The 15,437-nt window shown below is 45.0% G+C and overlaps 2 protein-coding genes across 2 annotated transcripts in view; both read left to right on the top strand.

The window, feature by feature from the left end:
* The window catches only part of LOC311116872 (tripartite motif-containing protein 16-like), a 51,848-nt gene extending 39,231 nt beyond the window's left edge, over window positions 1-12,617 (top strand). The window contains exon 7 of the transcript XR_014611518.1: window positions 12,245-12,617. The gene's annotated coding sequence lies outside the window, so the exon portion shown is untranslated. The remainder of the gene's footprint in view (window positions 1-12,244) is intronic.
* The window catches only part of LOC311116874 (E3 ubiquitin/ISG15 ligase TRIM25-like), a 33,122-nt gene continuing 17,700 nt past the window's right edge, over window positions 16-15,437 (top strand). The window contains exons 1-6 of the mRNA XM_084191901.1: window positions 16-622; window positions 1,683-1,778; window positions 10,702-10,935; window positions 11,028-11,187; window positions 11,313-11,372; window positions 11,609-12,099. Of these exons, the coding sequence (XP_084048027.1) occupies window positions 26-622; window positions 1,683-1,778; window positions 10,702-10,935; window positions 11,028-11,187; window positions 11,313-11,372; window positions 11,609-12,099 (1,638 nt within the window). The 5' untranslated portion in view covers window positions 16-25. The remainder of the gene's footprint in view (window positions 623-1,682; window positions 1,779-10,701; window positions 10,936-11,027; window positions 11,188-11,312; window positions 11,373-11,608; window positions 12,100-15,437) is intronic.

Genomic DNA, 15,437 nt, shown 5'->3' with positions numbered 1-15,437 from the left:
TGTGTGAGAGTGAACAACTGTCCAAATGTCTCAGCAGGGAGTTCTGCTGGACCAGGACCAGTTATGTTGTTCTGTCTGTCTGGATCTACTGAAGGAGCCGGTCACCATCCCCTGTGGACACAGTTACTGTAGGAGCTGTATTGACGGCTGCTGGGATCAGGATATTCTGAAAGGGGTCTATAGCTGTCCTCAGTGCAGAGAGACCTTCACTCCAAGGCCTAATCTGAGGAAAAATAACATGTTGGCTGAGGTGGTGGAGAAACTGAAGAAGACAGGACTCCAGGCTGCTCCCCCTCCTGCTCTGTGCTATGCTGGACCTGGAGATGTGGCGTGTGATGTCTGCACTGGGACCAGAAAGCGGAAAGCCCTCATGTCCTGTCTGACGTGTTTGGCTTCTTACTGTGAGACTCACCACCAATCTCACTATGAATCTCCTGCTTTCAAGAAGCACAAGCTGGTTAAAGCCACCGCACAACTACAGGAGAAGATCTGCTCTCATCATGACAAACTGCTGGAGGTTTACTGTCGTACCGATCAGCAGTGTATCTGTATGCTGTGTACAATGGATGAACATAAAGGCCATGATACAGTGTCAGCTGCAGCAGAGAGGACTGAGAAACAGGTAAGACCAGAACTACTTGTTGGTGACTGTCTGATAAACAAAGAATTAAAGATACAGTAGGAACTAAGACTGTTTGAATATGAGAGAAATCAAATGAAATTGATCCTCATCAGAACAAATATGAACACAAACCTGATATATAGCCCTATATACTAGTAGTATGATATATAGCCCTATATACTAGTAGTATGATATATAGCCCTATATACTAGTAGTATGACATATAGCCCTATATACTAGTAGTATGACATATAGCCCTATATACTAGTAGTATGATATATAGCCCTATATACTAGTAGTATGATATATAGCCCTATATACTAGTAGTATGACATATAGCCCTATATACTAGTAGTATGATATATAGCCCTATATACTAGTAGTATGATATATAGCCCTATATACTAGTAGTATGATATATAGCCCTATATACTAGTAGTATGATATATACAGTGCCTTGCAAAAGTATTCATCCCCCTTGGCGTTTTTCCTATTTTGTTGCATTACAACCTGGAATTTAAATGGATTTTTATTTGGATTTCATGTAATGGACATACACAAAATAGTCCAAATTGGTGAAGTGGAATGAAAAAAAAAAAACTTGCTTCAAATCATTCTAAAAAATAAATAACGGAAAAGTGGTACGTGCATATGAATATGGCACCACATTAAACCTGCCAAGAGAGGGCCGCCCATCAAAACTCACGGACCAGGCAAGGAGGGCATTAATCAGAGAAGCAACAGAGACCAAATATAACCCTGAAGGAGCTGCAAAGTTCCACAGCGTAGATTGGGGTATTTGTCCATAGGACCACTTTAAGCCGTACACTCCACAGAGCTGGGCTTTACGGAAGAGCGGCCAGAAAAAAGGCATTACCACACGTTTGGTGTTCGCTTAAAACTATAATCATTCACATAACAATATAATAATATAATTTCACACAGACACTTCCTCAACATATTAATCCCTATCTTCTATGGGCCCTATGTCCCATTACTATACTATTGATCTACTGGACAAATAAAGCTTGATAGCTCATTGAAGAGTGATTCTCCACAGAGGCAGCTGGGGATGAGTCAGCAGAAGGTCCAGCAGAGATTCCAGGAGAGAGAGAAGGAGCTGAAGGAGCTCCAACAGGCTGTGGAGTCTCTCAAGGTGAGTATTGTTGACCAGAGGAGACACACCATTTCACTTCTCTCCTCCAGTCAGAGAGAGAGAGAGAGGGGCCCGTCTCCAATCCCACTGACCCCACTGTTGGGAACAGACTGTCTGGACCCATTTCAGAAAATATACTGCTTAATGTAACCGGCGGGATATGAACCCGGGTCTACTGAGGGAGAAAACAACATCTTGACCGTTACACCAAGAGGACATTCCCTATTGGGCTGAGGGCCGACACTGATTTTGAAGTCGAAGGCGGGGCTACCTCATCACATAACCATGAGTAACCATGACCGACTCATGTCCCCTATACATTAACATGGAGCTCTCGCTCTCTCTCAATTCAATTGAATTCAAAGGGCTTTATTGGCATGGGAAACATATGTTTACATTGCCACAGCAAGTGAAATAGATACTAAACAAAAGTGAAATAAACAACCAGAAATGAACAGTAAACATTACACTCACAAAAGTTCCAAAGGAATAGAGACTTTCAAATGTTATAACTCAAGTGCAAACAGAGTGAGCCGTGCGCCAGACCGAGTTCTGGAGGTGAAATGGAAATGAATGAGGGAGAGTTAAGTGAGGTAGAAGGTGTGGTGAAGAGCTCAGAACCAGAGCCTGGTATCAATGGACATGATAAAGAAGAATTTGGTGCAGTAGGAATTACATTTTTGGAGAAAGTGGATCCATACCTTTTGGCAGATCCATTTGTGGTTTCATGTTGGGTGGGAAAAGAGTTGGGTGCAGTTGAATCAGTGAAGGTAACCTGTAGTGGACTTGTGATATTTGTTTGTGTTTCTTCTGACCAGAGGGAGTGGGCGCTCCGTGTCATCCAACTTGGGTCAAGATTTGTTTCTTGCTTTGCTCTTAGGAACAGGGCACCATTGAAAGGAGTGATTTCTGGGGTAGCGTTAAGTGTGGAGGTGGAGAAATTGAAAATGAAGATTCCTGGTGTTTGTGATTCCCGCCGTTTGGTGGGACGCAGACCCGGTGGTGAGCGTGGTGAAACATAGGAGTCAGTCCTTTTGAGTTTTGAGTCTTTACCAGAGAAAGTCATGTTATGATATATCAGTTATCTTGATTCAAGCTTTTGTGGCAAATCCATAAATTCAGGTGCAACGTTTATGGTCATTTCGCAGCAGTTTGTGGGAGGGAAATTCCAAGATGTTTTATGTGTGCGGAAGAGAATGGGATAAAGGATTGTTCTGGTGAATAAAGTGTGTGTCAACTGTTGGGATACCCATGTTGCTGGGGATCGGAAGTGTCCGGTGCGAGAGAGGCAGGTTGAGGTGGCTAGAGTCAGAGTAGTGCAGAAGGTGTCGTATCCTGAGACAGTGGAGAAAGTAGAGGAGGATGGGTCAAGGGTGAGAGATCCTGAGAGGATCCCTGTGAGTAGTAGATCTGTGCCAGCACAGAGGGATAGGCCAACGAGTGATATATGCTTCAGTAAAGATAGCTTCTTAGCATTCATAGCAATGGTTATCAACTGTACCGCACAAATGGAACGTAAATCAAAGAAAAAAGATGTTGTGGTGGCAGCTGCAGAGAAGTATTTGGGCATACAAGATTAGACTTCAGAAGAGTTACAGGGTGTGTTGAGTGGTGGTGTCCCGTCCTCCCAGGCTGTCGACATGGTGCAGGATCAGATAGGGTCAAAGTAGTGGAATGGGGTAGTGGGTATTTAATGAGTGTAGGGTTAGTTGGAAGGTTTTTAATTAAATGTTCCTTTCCCCTTTTCCCATTTTGTATCACAAAGTAAAATAGAGTTATATTATATTCTAGTTGGGGGCGGCAATGCAACATATTGGATGCCAACCGCCGTTAAACTCCAAAGAAGAAGAAACGTTACATTATGGCTATGTACAGTGTCTCTGCCTCTCTCATTCCATCACTTTTGCAGTAGTTGGTTGTGTGGGTCTCTGTCTGTCAGCACCGCATTCATAACCAATCGTTGATGGATATTTATAGAGCTCTGATCAGGACGACAATTGATTACGGGTGTATAGTTTATCGAACAAGGCAAAACTTGGCTTCAGAAGCTGGACAGAATCCAGTATATAGCTTTAAGGATATGTATTGGTGCATTTAAATCAACATCTGTATGTGCCTTACTGGTGGAGGCAGGAGAGATGCCTTTGGATATACAGCGTAAAAAATGGTCATTATCTTATTGGGTTGAAAGGCTGTGAGGTTGAGCATCCCACTGCTACTGTTCTAGATGACTGTTGGGAATATACTAGGATAGGAGTGACCTGCTATTGGAGGTATTAATGTTATTATGGAGAATTGAGAGAATGGGGGTAGTAGTGACATTCTGCTGGGTCCCAGCACATTCTGGTGTGGAAGGGAATGAAATTGTAGACCAGTTAGCTAAAAGATCTTTGAAACTAGATATAATTTATATTAATGTTCCACTGGGTAGAGATGAGGCCAAATGTAAGATCAGAGCAATTTTGATAGATGTGTGGCAGAAGAGATGGTACTCTGAGCACAAGGGCCGGTATTTATATGAATAGTTTACAGTTTTACAGAAAGGTCGATGGACCAAGATTCAAAGGTCAGATTAGGAAGGAAGAGGTGGTGTTTACTCGATTGTGCTTAGGACATTGTACATTGAACTCGTCATTACATCTGGGTGGCAAGCATGGGAATGGTTTGTGTCTGGAGGGTACGTCTGTACGTTGAATGTATGTCTAGTATGTTGAAGAGAGGGAAAGATTGAAGTGTAGGGTCATTGAGGTTGGACGGGGTTGGGGGGGTTTGGAAGGGATTTTGGGGATGGGGGAGGGTCTATTAGAAGTTAGTAGGGCTCTTCTTTATTTTCTCAGAAGTACTGAGTTAGGTAGGAGGATTTAGAAATGTTGGAAACCGTGATTGACCACACACTCCAGCACAGTAGGTGGCGGCATGCACCTTTAACGTTGGTTTGTGGACCGCCATTATATCATAGAAGAAGAAGTTGGTTGTGTGAGAGTTTCGTGGTTCGTGAGGAGGGCTACTATTCTTTTTTCTTTTGGTTCTTGCGTATTTTCTTAATGTATTTTCTCATGGTGGAGGGTTTGTTTATTGGTTTCCACTGTTTATCGTTTAGAGTTGAGGGGGGAGTATGGGTAGTTTGTTAGGGCGGCGTGATGGCCTCAACCGAGTGGAGAAGAAACGCTGTCGCTTCGGGTGCGTTCCGGAGAAAGGTGTGGAGGAAGTTTTGCTCATGGTCGGCGAACAGGTTGGAGCGGAACATCTGCATCCAGAATGAACAAGGCAAGGCGGTGGTTGTGTTAATGAAAAAGGTTTGTCTTGTTGTGAGTGGGATTTTGTGAGGGGTGTGTTGGTGCAGATTTCGCCTCTTTCGACAAGAGTTGTGGTGGCTAATCTGCCTCTGTTTATTACGTACGAACAGACCGCAAGTAGTTGGTTAGTTTTGGTAAATTTGCAAGTGGTTTTCGTGTGCTCTCGGCTGGGTGCCAAGCGGAATCCGTTAAACATGTCTATTTTCGTAGACAAGTGTTTGTTTCTTAACAAACTTCAAGGTTACGCAGGGGAGGGGTGGAACACAGGGTTTGCTAGCACAGATAGTTTTCGGTGTTTCTAGTGTGGGGATCATCAGTTATAGGCTACAAGCAGCAATATGATTGATAGGTAGGACAGGTATTGAACCCCGGCCAAATAATCCCTACTCAGATGCGCTAACCTCAACCCTAGTAAACATGCATTATAAAAAACCTTCTATATAAAATTATCTCATATTGGGAGTAAATAGCCTCTGAATAGAAAAGAAAAAACACTGCATCTTCCAGCCCACCAATAAATTACATAATGCAACCGTCGCGGCTAGCATATTTACCTCAACATGCCCCTCGCTTGCGTGAGAAGGCAGAGTGCTCGATGCTGGTTGATGAATTTGACAATTAATGTACTAGGAAAATACGTTTTTGTCGACCAGAGGTGACTGAATTAATGTTCAGGCTTATTGATAATCATTATAGTAATGAAGTATAATTTCAAAACATGACCATAAAAACAGGTAATAATAAACATGACTCATCATTATATTACTTCACAGTAATGTGTTTTCAGTCCTTCCTCTTGCGTTAGCAGTGTGGAAAGGGACAGTAAAAAGCTCAGGCAGGAGTTTTCCTGTGAGGTGGAGTGGTGGTGTATCCAGGGAGAGAACTAAACTAATCTTCTGAAATGTCATTCATAGTCTTATGCTGACATCTATTTGAATTATTAAGCAACTGCAGTAGTACTGAATAAAGTGTTTTTCCTTACTAATCCTTACTAAAGTAGTGATTACTCAGAATTGCAAAATAAATGGTGGGGGTACCAGGAGGGAGGAGAGTAAATTTTTTACATTTTAGTCATTTAGCAGATGCTCTTATCCAGAGCGACTTACAGTTAGTGAGTGCATACATTTTCATACTGTCCCCCCATGGGAAACGAACCCACAACCCTGGCGTTGCAAGCGCCATGCTCTACCAACTGAGCTACACGGTAGTAGTGCATGGCCAAGTGGTGGTGCGCAGGCCGTGGAGAAAGCGGTGGTGGGGAGGGTTGCAGCTGGGCTACATGAGCTGAGGCAGGTTTCTGTAGTAACAGAGACTCCGGTGGGCGAAGGCTTGGTGGGCTCATCCCAGGAAATATTGCCTGTCATTGGGGAAGATGCACTGATCAGGGGGGAAGTGCAGGGGGGCAGAGACTGGGGAGGAGGAAGACAGTACCTTGCCAGTGGAGGAGGAGGAAGAGGGGGGAGGTGAGTCTGCGGGAGCGGAGGACAAGGCGATCTCGTTTTCAGACCGCTCATTGGATCCAGAGCTGACAGCCAGTCAGGCTGAGGGCCCAGTATATACGGTGAGAGAACTTTCTAGGTTCCTGATGGAGACTAAAGGGGAAAAAGAAGGTTCTGCTGGAGTCTTATTTGATTGATCCTGGAAGGTTTGTAAGGTCAGTACAACACGTGATGAAGAATGAGGGGTTTAGTGTCCTCTCACCCAGGAAGCGGTATAGGCTGAGAAAATGGGTCTTGGGTTCTTAAGGGCATGTCTTCAGAATCTGCTTAAATGGATGGTTCTTTCTGGCATGGCGGCTTTATGGGCTTCTCTACTGGTTTCTGATTTTGGTGATTTCCCTCCCACCTCTTATGGAGATTTCACGGTTAGACTTCCTTAACATGAACGGCAGCAGAGACTGGGGGAATATGTAAACCAAAAACATTTAAACGTGATTATTTTAGCAAGAGACACACAGTGATGTGATTAATGAAGTGTATTGGGGGTCTGGTGGAAGGGGGCGCAGGTGCTGAGCCATGGCACAAATCTTAGTGCAGGGGTAGCAAAAGAGGTGTGTAAGGGTAGGTTGTTAGTGGTTAGAGCCAAAATCAGTGACCTTGTCTTTGCTTTCCAAAATGTGTCTGCACCTAGTACAGGGCTCAGTTCTCTGTTTCACCAGGGCCCAGGCAGGTGTCCTATTGGAAATTCCATGTAAAGCTCTTCCAAGATGTCACTTTTTGCTCAAGCTTCCAAGGCTTTTGGGAGAGGTGGGGACAGCAGAAGGGGGAGTTTGAGTCTCTCAGTCAGTGATGGGATGTAGGGAAAGCCCAGAGATAGATTTAACTTGTTGAGATTGATGGATGCTCCCAGCTCTTTCTTTTTGGGTTTGGAAAAACAGTGTGTGGAAATCCATTGTTTTATGTTTGTCTGATGGGTGGGTAACTTCTGTTGTGGGGAGATGAGGGAACCTGATGGGTGGGTAACTTCTGTTGTGGGGAGATGAGGGAGCCTGATGGGTGGGTAACTTCTGTTGTGGGGGAGATGAGGGAGCCTGATGGGTGGGTAACTTCTGTTGTGGGGAGATGAGGGAGCCTGATGGGTGGGTAACTTCTGTTGTGGGGAGATGAGGGAGCCTGATGGGTGGGTAACTTCTGTTGTGGGGGATGAGGGAGCCTGATGGGTGGGTAACTTCTGTTGTGGGGGAGATGAGGGAGCCTGATGGGTGGGTAACTTCTGTTGTGGGGGAGATGAGGGAACCTGATGGGTGGGTAACTTCTGTTGTGGGGGAGATGAAGGAGCCTGATGGGTGGGTAACTTCTGTTGTGGGGGAGATGAGGGAGCCTGATGGGTGGGTAACTTCTGTTGTGGGGAGATGAGGGAGCCTGATGGGTGGGTAACTTCTGTTGTGGGGAGATGAGGGAGCCTGATGGGTGGATAACTTATGTTGTGGGGGAGATGAGGGAGCCTGATGGGTGGGTAACTTCTGTTGTGGGGAGATGAGGGAGCCTGATGGGTGGGTAACTTCTGTTGTGGGGAGATGAGGGAGCCTGATGGGTGGGTAACTTCTGTTGTGGGGGATGAGGGAGCCTGATGGGTGGGTAACTTCTGTTGTGGGGGAGATGAGGGAGCCTGATGGGTGGGTAACTTCTGTTGTGGGGGAGATGAGGGAACCTGATGGGTGGGTAACTTCTGTTGTGGGGGAGATGAAGGAGCCTGATGGGTGGGTAACTTCTGTTGTGGGGGAGATGAGGGAGCCTGATGGGTGGGTAACTTCTGTTGTGGGGAGATGAGGGAGCCTGATGGGTGGGTAACTTCTGTTGTGGGGAGATGAGGGAGCCTGATGGGTGGGTAACTTCTGTTGTGAGGAGATGAGGCTGTGGAGTTGTACTCTGATTTATAGAGGGCAGAACTCTGTGGTCCTCTGTAGCTCAATTGGTAGAGCATGGCGCTTGTAACGCCAGGGTAGTGGGTTCGATCCCTGGGACCACCCATATGTAAACATGTATATACATGACTGTAAGTCGCTTTGGATAAAAGCGTCTGCTAAATGGCTTATTATTATTATTATTATTATCCTGGGTTTTCTCAGGTTCTGCTCACAGACCTTTCCAAACTCTCTCTGTCACAGATAAATCAAATAGACATTTCCCTGGCCTTACACAAACTCTCAGCTGCTGTCTCTCAGACGTAGATTTTTCTAAACAGTTTTGGGGAATTATTGGACAGGACTTGTTTTGTGTGTTGCGTGAGTGCGTCGGGGTGGGGGAGCTGTCGCTAAGATGTAGACGGATAGCTTTTAGTCTCCAACCCAAACAAGTAGATTTGAGCGACTTAAAGAACTGGAGGCCTGTGGCATTGCTCTGTGTGGACTATAAGGTCTTTACCAAGGTCCTCGTTAACAGACTGAAGTCCCACCTGGACTCTATTGTACACAAGGACCAAACGTACTCTGTACCAGGACGCTCAATCACAAACAATCTGTTCATAATCAGGAGAAAGCCTTTGATAGGGTGGACCATGAATATCTGTTTAATGTGTTGTTTTGGTTGTGGGGAGAATTATGTGGCCTGTGTTCAGATGTTGTACGCTGGGGCTTCATGTATGGTCAAGGTTGGGGGAGGGCTCAGTAGGCCAGTCTGGGTAGGGAGGGGCATTCACCAGGGATGCCCTCTGTCAGGGCAGCTATACACTCTTGTTATTGAGCCCTTTCTGGGCCTGCTACGCAGGAGGCTACAGGGAGTGTGGGAGCCAGGCATAGGGTTGGGGACAGGCATAGCAGTGGCAGCATACGCTGATGACGTCTGTGTTGGTTAGGGATGAGCAGAACCTACAGGCCCTGGAGAATAGTTTGAGGGTGTACGAGGGGGTGTCTTCTGCTTAGGTAAACTGGGGCAAGAGTGAGGCTCTGTTATGTGGGGCATGGAGGGACAGGGCACCTCCGCAGCTTCCAGGGGGGTTGCAGTGGGGCTGTGAGTGGCTCAAGATGCTTGGGGTGTATCTGGGCTCGGAGGGTTGGGATAGGAAGAACTGGGAAGGAGTGTCACAAGCGGTGGTGTCGAGGCTGACGAAGTGGAGGTGGCTCATCTCCCAAGTGGCATACAGAGGGAGGGTGCTGATCATCAACAACTTGGTGGCATCCTCTCTATGGCTTAAATTGGCCATTCTCAACGCCCCCGGTGGTCTGCTTGTGGACCTGCAGCGCAAGTTAGTGAATTATTTCTGGTCAGGGTGGCAGCGTTCTGACTCAGCAGCACAGAGGCTACTGTACCGTACGGAGGTGGGCTGGAGGGAACCAGCATGTGCTCTGTTGAGGAGGGCTGGTGGTTTGGGGATGGATCAGCAGCTCTTCATCATGCGGCAGGAGAGACTCAATACAGCAGGGGTCTCTGATTTCTATGCTGCAGTACTGAGGGCTGGAGCAGCCTGAGGAGGGGCCACCACCGTTTCCACCACTGCAAGTGACAGCAGAGACTGGGGACTGGCAGGAGAGTCCGGAGGACTTACTGACTTTTAACACTCTGAGCCTGGGGGAGTTTGAGGAGGTGGGGGGTAAGGTGCTGTACACCCTCAGTGTCAAGGTTAGACACATCAGGAGCTTAGCTGGAGTGAAGGGGCATCAGTGGCAGGGGGTTGTGGGGGCTGAGAGCATGGCAGGGTATAGGTGGAGGGTGCTCTATAAGCTTCCAGTGCTGGAAAGGTCAGGGGTCCTCCAGTGGAGGGTATTACATGGAGCCCTGGACACCAATAGCTGGTTGGCTCGGGTTGACCTGGGAGTTGGGGAGGGGTGTCCGTTTTCTGCAATGACAGACTGTTCATCATGTTTTTTCTGTGTTGCCAGGGTAATGCCATTACTGTTGACGCCTTAGGGTTGAGTTTGAGTTGTACAAAATGATCAACAGTGTGGAGATGTTTCAGGAGGTATGGGGGCTCAGGGGGGCTGTCTGTACGGCTGGAGAGGAGGGGTTGGATGAATGGTTGGAATGTGGTGGTGGTTGGTGTATTGTACTGTGGTGTTGGGTACTGGATAATGTGATTGTGTAGAGGTTGTGATGTCACGCAATGTGCTTTTAGGGGTGGGGGTGTTAGTGTAATGAGGATGGCTCATTAAAGTAAGACAAGTCAGTCTCTCTCTCTCTCTCTCTTAACAGAGCTCTGCACAGGCAGCAGTGGTGGACAGTGATAAGATCTTTACTGAGCTGATCCGCTCCATTGAGAGAAGGCGCTCTGAGGTGAAGGAGCTGATCAGAGCCCAAGAGAAGGCTCAAGTGAGTCAAGCTGAAGGACTGCTGGAGCAACTGGAGCAGGAGATAGCTGAGCTGAGGAAGAGAAGCACTGAGCTGGAGCAGCTCTCACACACAGAGGATCACATCCATTTCCTCCAGGTAACTCAACTGCCTTGATACATGTGATATGAAATTAACTTAATGTGAAACTCTCAATCATTTGGTTCTGTTCTCTCTCTCTCTCCCCCCAGAGTTATCAGTCTCTCTCCGGTACCAGTGTATCTTCAGACTTACCCAGCATCGTTGTCCGTCCTCTTCAGTACTTTGGAGATGTGAGTAAGACTGTGTCTGAACTGAGAGAGAAACTAGAAGACGTCCTTAAAGGAGAATGGACCAAGATCTCCACTACAGGTGTGTTGAAAATAATAAGAACATCAACTTTAGACCATTGAAAGTTCCCTACTAGTCATATACATGTGGAATATGGTATGATGATAACATTCCCTCTCTCTGTGAATGTGTTTGTGTGTCTGTAGTGAATATAGTGGATGTTGTACTGCCTCCAGAGCCCAAGACCAGAGAACAGTTCTTACAATGTGAGTCTCTTTATTCTGAAGTAACTAACAGTCTCTTTTTACTGACACTCCTAACAATCCCTCTAGAAATATATAGCAATATTAGATCTAATCAAAGACTGGGTATCTATCTGACTCCTCATATTTCTCTGATTTGATCTCTGCTGTGCTCTAATCAAAGACAGGGTAGATACAGTATCTGACTTCACTTATTGTTCTAACTCCCCTCATTGGTCTCTGCTCTGCTCTTCTCCCAGATTCCTGTCAGCTCACACTGGACCCAAACACAGCAGACACACAACTATCTCTGTCTGAAGGGAACAGAAAGGTGACCTATACAGACCAAGTCCAACCATATCCTGTTCATCCAGACAGATTCACCAACTACAGTATGGTTCTGTGTAGAGAGGGTCTGTCTGGACGCTGTTACTGGGAGGTGGAGTGGAGTGGGGAGGATGTTGTTACAGCAGTCTCATATAAAGACATCAGCAGAACAGGGACAGATGGTGAATTTGGACTCAATGACAAGTCCTGGAGTTTAGTGTACTATAGTGGTAGTTATTGGTTCATACACAATAAGGTTAGGACTAAAGTATCAGGCCCTCAGTCCTCCAGAGTAGGAGTGGACCTGGATCACAAGGCAGGTACTCTGTCCTTCTACAGTGTCTCTGACACAATGACCCTCCTCCACAGAGTCCAGACCACATTCACTCAGCCCCTTTATCCTGGGTTTTGGCTCTCTGGTACTGCTGAGCTGGTTAAACTGTAGTAGGGTCCACATAGATACTAGTCATGCTGGTGTAGTCTATAGCTGAGCTGGTTAAACTGTAGTAGGGTCCACATAGATACTAGTCATGCTGGTGTAGTCTATAGCTGAGCTGGTTAAACTGTAGTAGGGTCCACATAGATACTAGTCATGCTGGTGTAGTCTATAGCTGAGCTGGTTAAACTGTAGTAGGGTCCACATAGATACTAGTCATGCTGGTGTAGTCTATAGCTGAGCTGGTTAAACTGTAGTAGGGTCCACATAGATACTAGTCATGCTGGTGGTGATGGTCCCCAGATGTGATGATTCATTCTGCTCTGTTTTTATGTACAATGATTTGATTGATTTGATCTTCAGAAGATGTTATGAATTACAATTCAATGCATTCATATTATTTGTAAGTGCAACGTTTTAATCTTATATATTCACATTAATCATGATGTATGCTGTTAATGTATGTTGGTTGTCATTCAGAACCATTGAAATGTTTTCTCAATTGGTTCTCTGTCTCAATGTCATTTTCCTCAGTATCATGGAACAGGTAGTGTTACTTACTTGCTAATTGAACTATATGGGCCGGTTTCCCGGACACAGATGAAGCCTAGTCCTAGACTAAAAAGCATGTTCAATGGAGATGTCTGGGAAACCGGCCCTAAATTTGGCATCTTTTATTCTCCCGTACTGCTCAGTCAAGCAACATTAAACCTGTCCAGCAGGTGGTGCTATTAACCAAACAATAAAAACAGCAGATATCTTGACTTGTCACTCAGTATATCAGTAATGTTCAGAATTGTACTTTAATATCATTGGAGATTGATGGTCTTTTTAATCCACTATCCAGAGTCAGGAACAGATGAAGTTAGGTCTGCTACTGTTCAGTTATTAAATATGATTCATGGTGATGGGAAATAAAAAATCCATCTAGTAGTAGTTTTCCTTTGCTATTTATTCCAAGGTGTGTCTTTAACTTGTAAATGGATTGTGTTGAAGCTGGCATGTGGTGTGGATGATAGAATAGAGTGAATAGAGGAGAGAAGAGAGGAGGAGAGGAGAACATCATATAGAAGACAGATAAGATAGAGAGAGAATTCATACCCAGGGGAGTTACTGACTCTGGCCCAAATGACACCCTGTTCCCTACGTAGTGCACTAGGCTACTGAGCTAAAGTAGTCTTCTAGATTTTACATGTTTTCTCCCTGTTGTTAGAAAATGACAATATGGTAATGACTTTAGTGGTTTCCTCCCCCTTTGTTTTTATTGGATGTGTGTTATGTGTGTTGTTGTGTTAGGTTTTTCCCCTGTGTTCCTAATGGAAAGTCCATTAACAATGAATCAGAAACAAATTATATTCCAGTTGTGTTTAGACAACTTCATGGCTGACATCCCCCAGTTCTGTTAAGACCCATTGAACTGGGTCACATTCTAAATGGTCACTTGTATTGATAGTCCATACTGGGCCTAACTGGGGTTAACCATACTGGAGGGTTTCTTTCTGCACACATATTCCCTCATCTCCAGAACTCTCTCTCTCTCTCTCTCTCTCTCTCTCTCTCTCTCTCTCTCTGTCTCTGTCTCTGTCTCTGTCTCTGTCTCTGTCTCTGTCTCTGTCTCTGTCTCTGTCTCTGTCTCTCTCTCTCTCTCTCTCTCTCTCTCTCTCTCTCTCTCTCTCTCTCTCTCTCTCTCTCTCTCTCTCTCTCTCTCTCTCTCTCTCTCCCCTCAAACCGTATAGAAAGCAGACAACCTCAATATGGTTCCATTCCTGTAGTTATCAGGACACATGGGGTGTGGAACTATTATCTCCTTTCTAAGTGTGAACTTGTCCACTTCCCTTCATGGATTTAAAAGGAAATGACTGGTATATGTAAACTCCCTCTACCCCATGCCAACACCAATCCAATGCTTTTACATTTGAGAGGAGTAGTGAAGGAATGATACACTTCAGGAGGAAGGAGAGATTATTGGGACACACCCATGGAGTGATGATAGAGGGATGTGAAAGAGGAGAGAGGTAATGGTTGGACTTGACTTATTTATTCTCTCATTAGACTTATTTTGTTTCAATAACATAACTGCATAACACAAAATAAGTACATTTAAGGAAGTATCCATGTATTATAGATTTTATAATCACTTTTGTACTATTTTCACAAGTATGTGGTAGAATTTCACAACTCTTAATACAAAACTCAAAACAGATCATCAAAAAGGCTGTTTTTTCAAAACTTTAAGCACATTTTCAATTGACTAAGTGCAACACACAAAGGAAGTATCCTTGTATTATATCTTAATATGTGAAATGCTCACTTCCTCCCATAAGTCATTAGTAGTTGATGTAGGGTTTCATCTGTCAAAAGGTAAATCACACCTGGTGACTTATGAGTTATAAATGTTATTACTGTGGAGTCACCATGATCAGATTACTGTGGTGTGTGTGTGTGTGTGTGTGTTAGTCTTTGATTAGTTTAGTCATCAAGGCTGAGAGGATGTATCTATTTCAAAGGGTGTCCTGCTCTTTGATCAGACCAAATGGTTGTAAAGTCCTCAAGACAATAGAATGGTTGTCAGGCAGTGGAGTCCGGTGGGAGGAGCTATAGCAGGACAGGCTCATTGTGATGTCTGGAATGGAATAAATGGAACTCAGTCAAACATGTGGTTTCATGTGTTTGTGTTTGATACGTTCCATTGATTCCATTCCAGCCATTACAATGAGCCCGTCCTCCTATAGCTCCTCCTACCAGCCTCCTCTGGTGTCAGACCTGCATGGTGCCTCAGGGTCTGTGTAGGAACTGTGAGGTGGGTGTGTTGGGAACATTATTCCCTATTTTTCATAGTTCCACAATCTATTAATAGCCAGAGATGTGAATTAAACATTCTGCCAATCATGGTTATTTTATTTATAACCAGAGAATTGGGCTGATTCAAACAAGACCAAACATGCTTATTTTTAAAGTAAGGACATGTCCAAGAAATGTTACTTGGAAAACTAAAATAACCAACACCCTTTCTTGTGATGGATTGTAATATATAAAAATATAATAATATATTTCCATTCACATTGTGTGTGTGTGGTCCCAATGTGTGAGGGGCTTGTTGTGATCCTGGGGGTAGTGCATTGGGCTATACACTGACTGTATGCCTTCTTAATATTGAGTTGCATCGGGTGGGGGGCTGTTAAAACTGTTTTGAATGGGGTGTGTTTTGGGGTCTGGGGGTGAAATCAAACCGTGTATTCAAACTGGTTAGGGGTAGACTTAGACCCCCCAGAACATTCACACCTGGTCCTTTGTTGCAGGATTTGTTTTAGACATGTTTGTACATT

This window comes from Coregonus lavaretus (genome assembly GCF_964263955.1).
Source record: "Coregonus lavaretus genome assembly, contig: HAP1_SCAFFOLD_1361, whole genome shotgun sequence".
Taxonomy (NCBI): Eukaryota; Metazoa; Chordata; class Actinopteri; order Salmoniformes; family Salmonidae; genus Coregonus; species Coregonus lavaretus.
Note: the sequence above shows the minus strand (reverse complement) of the source record. Positions and strands in the feature narration are given on the sequence as shown.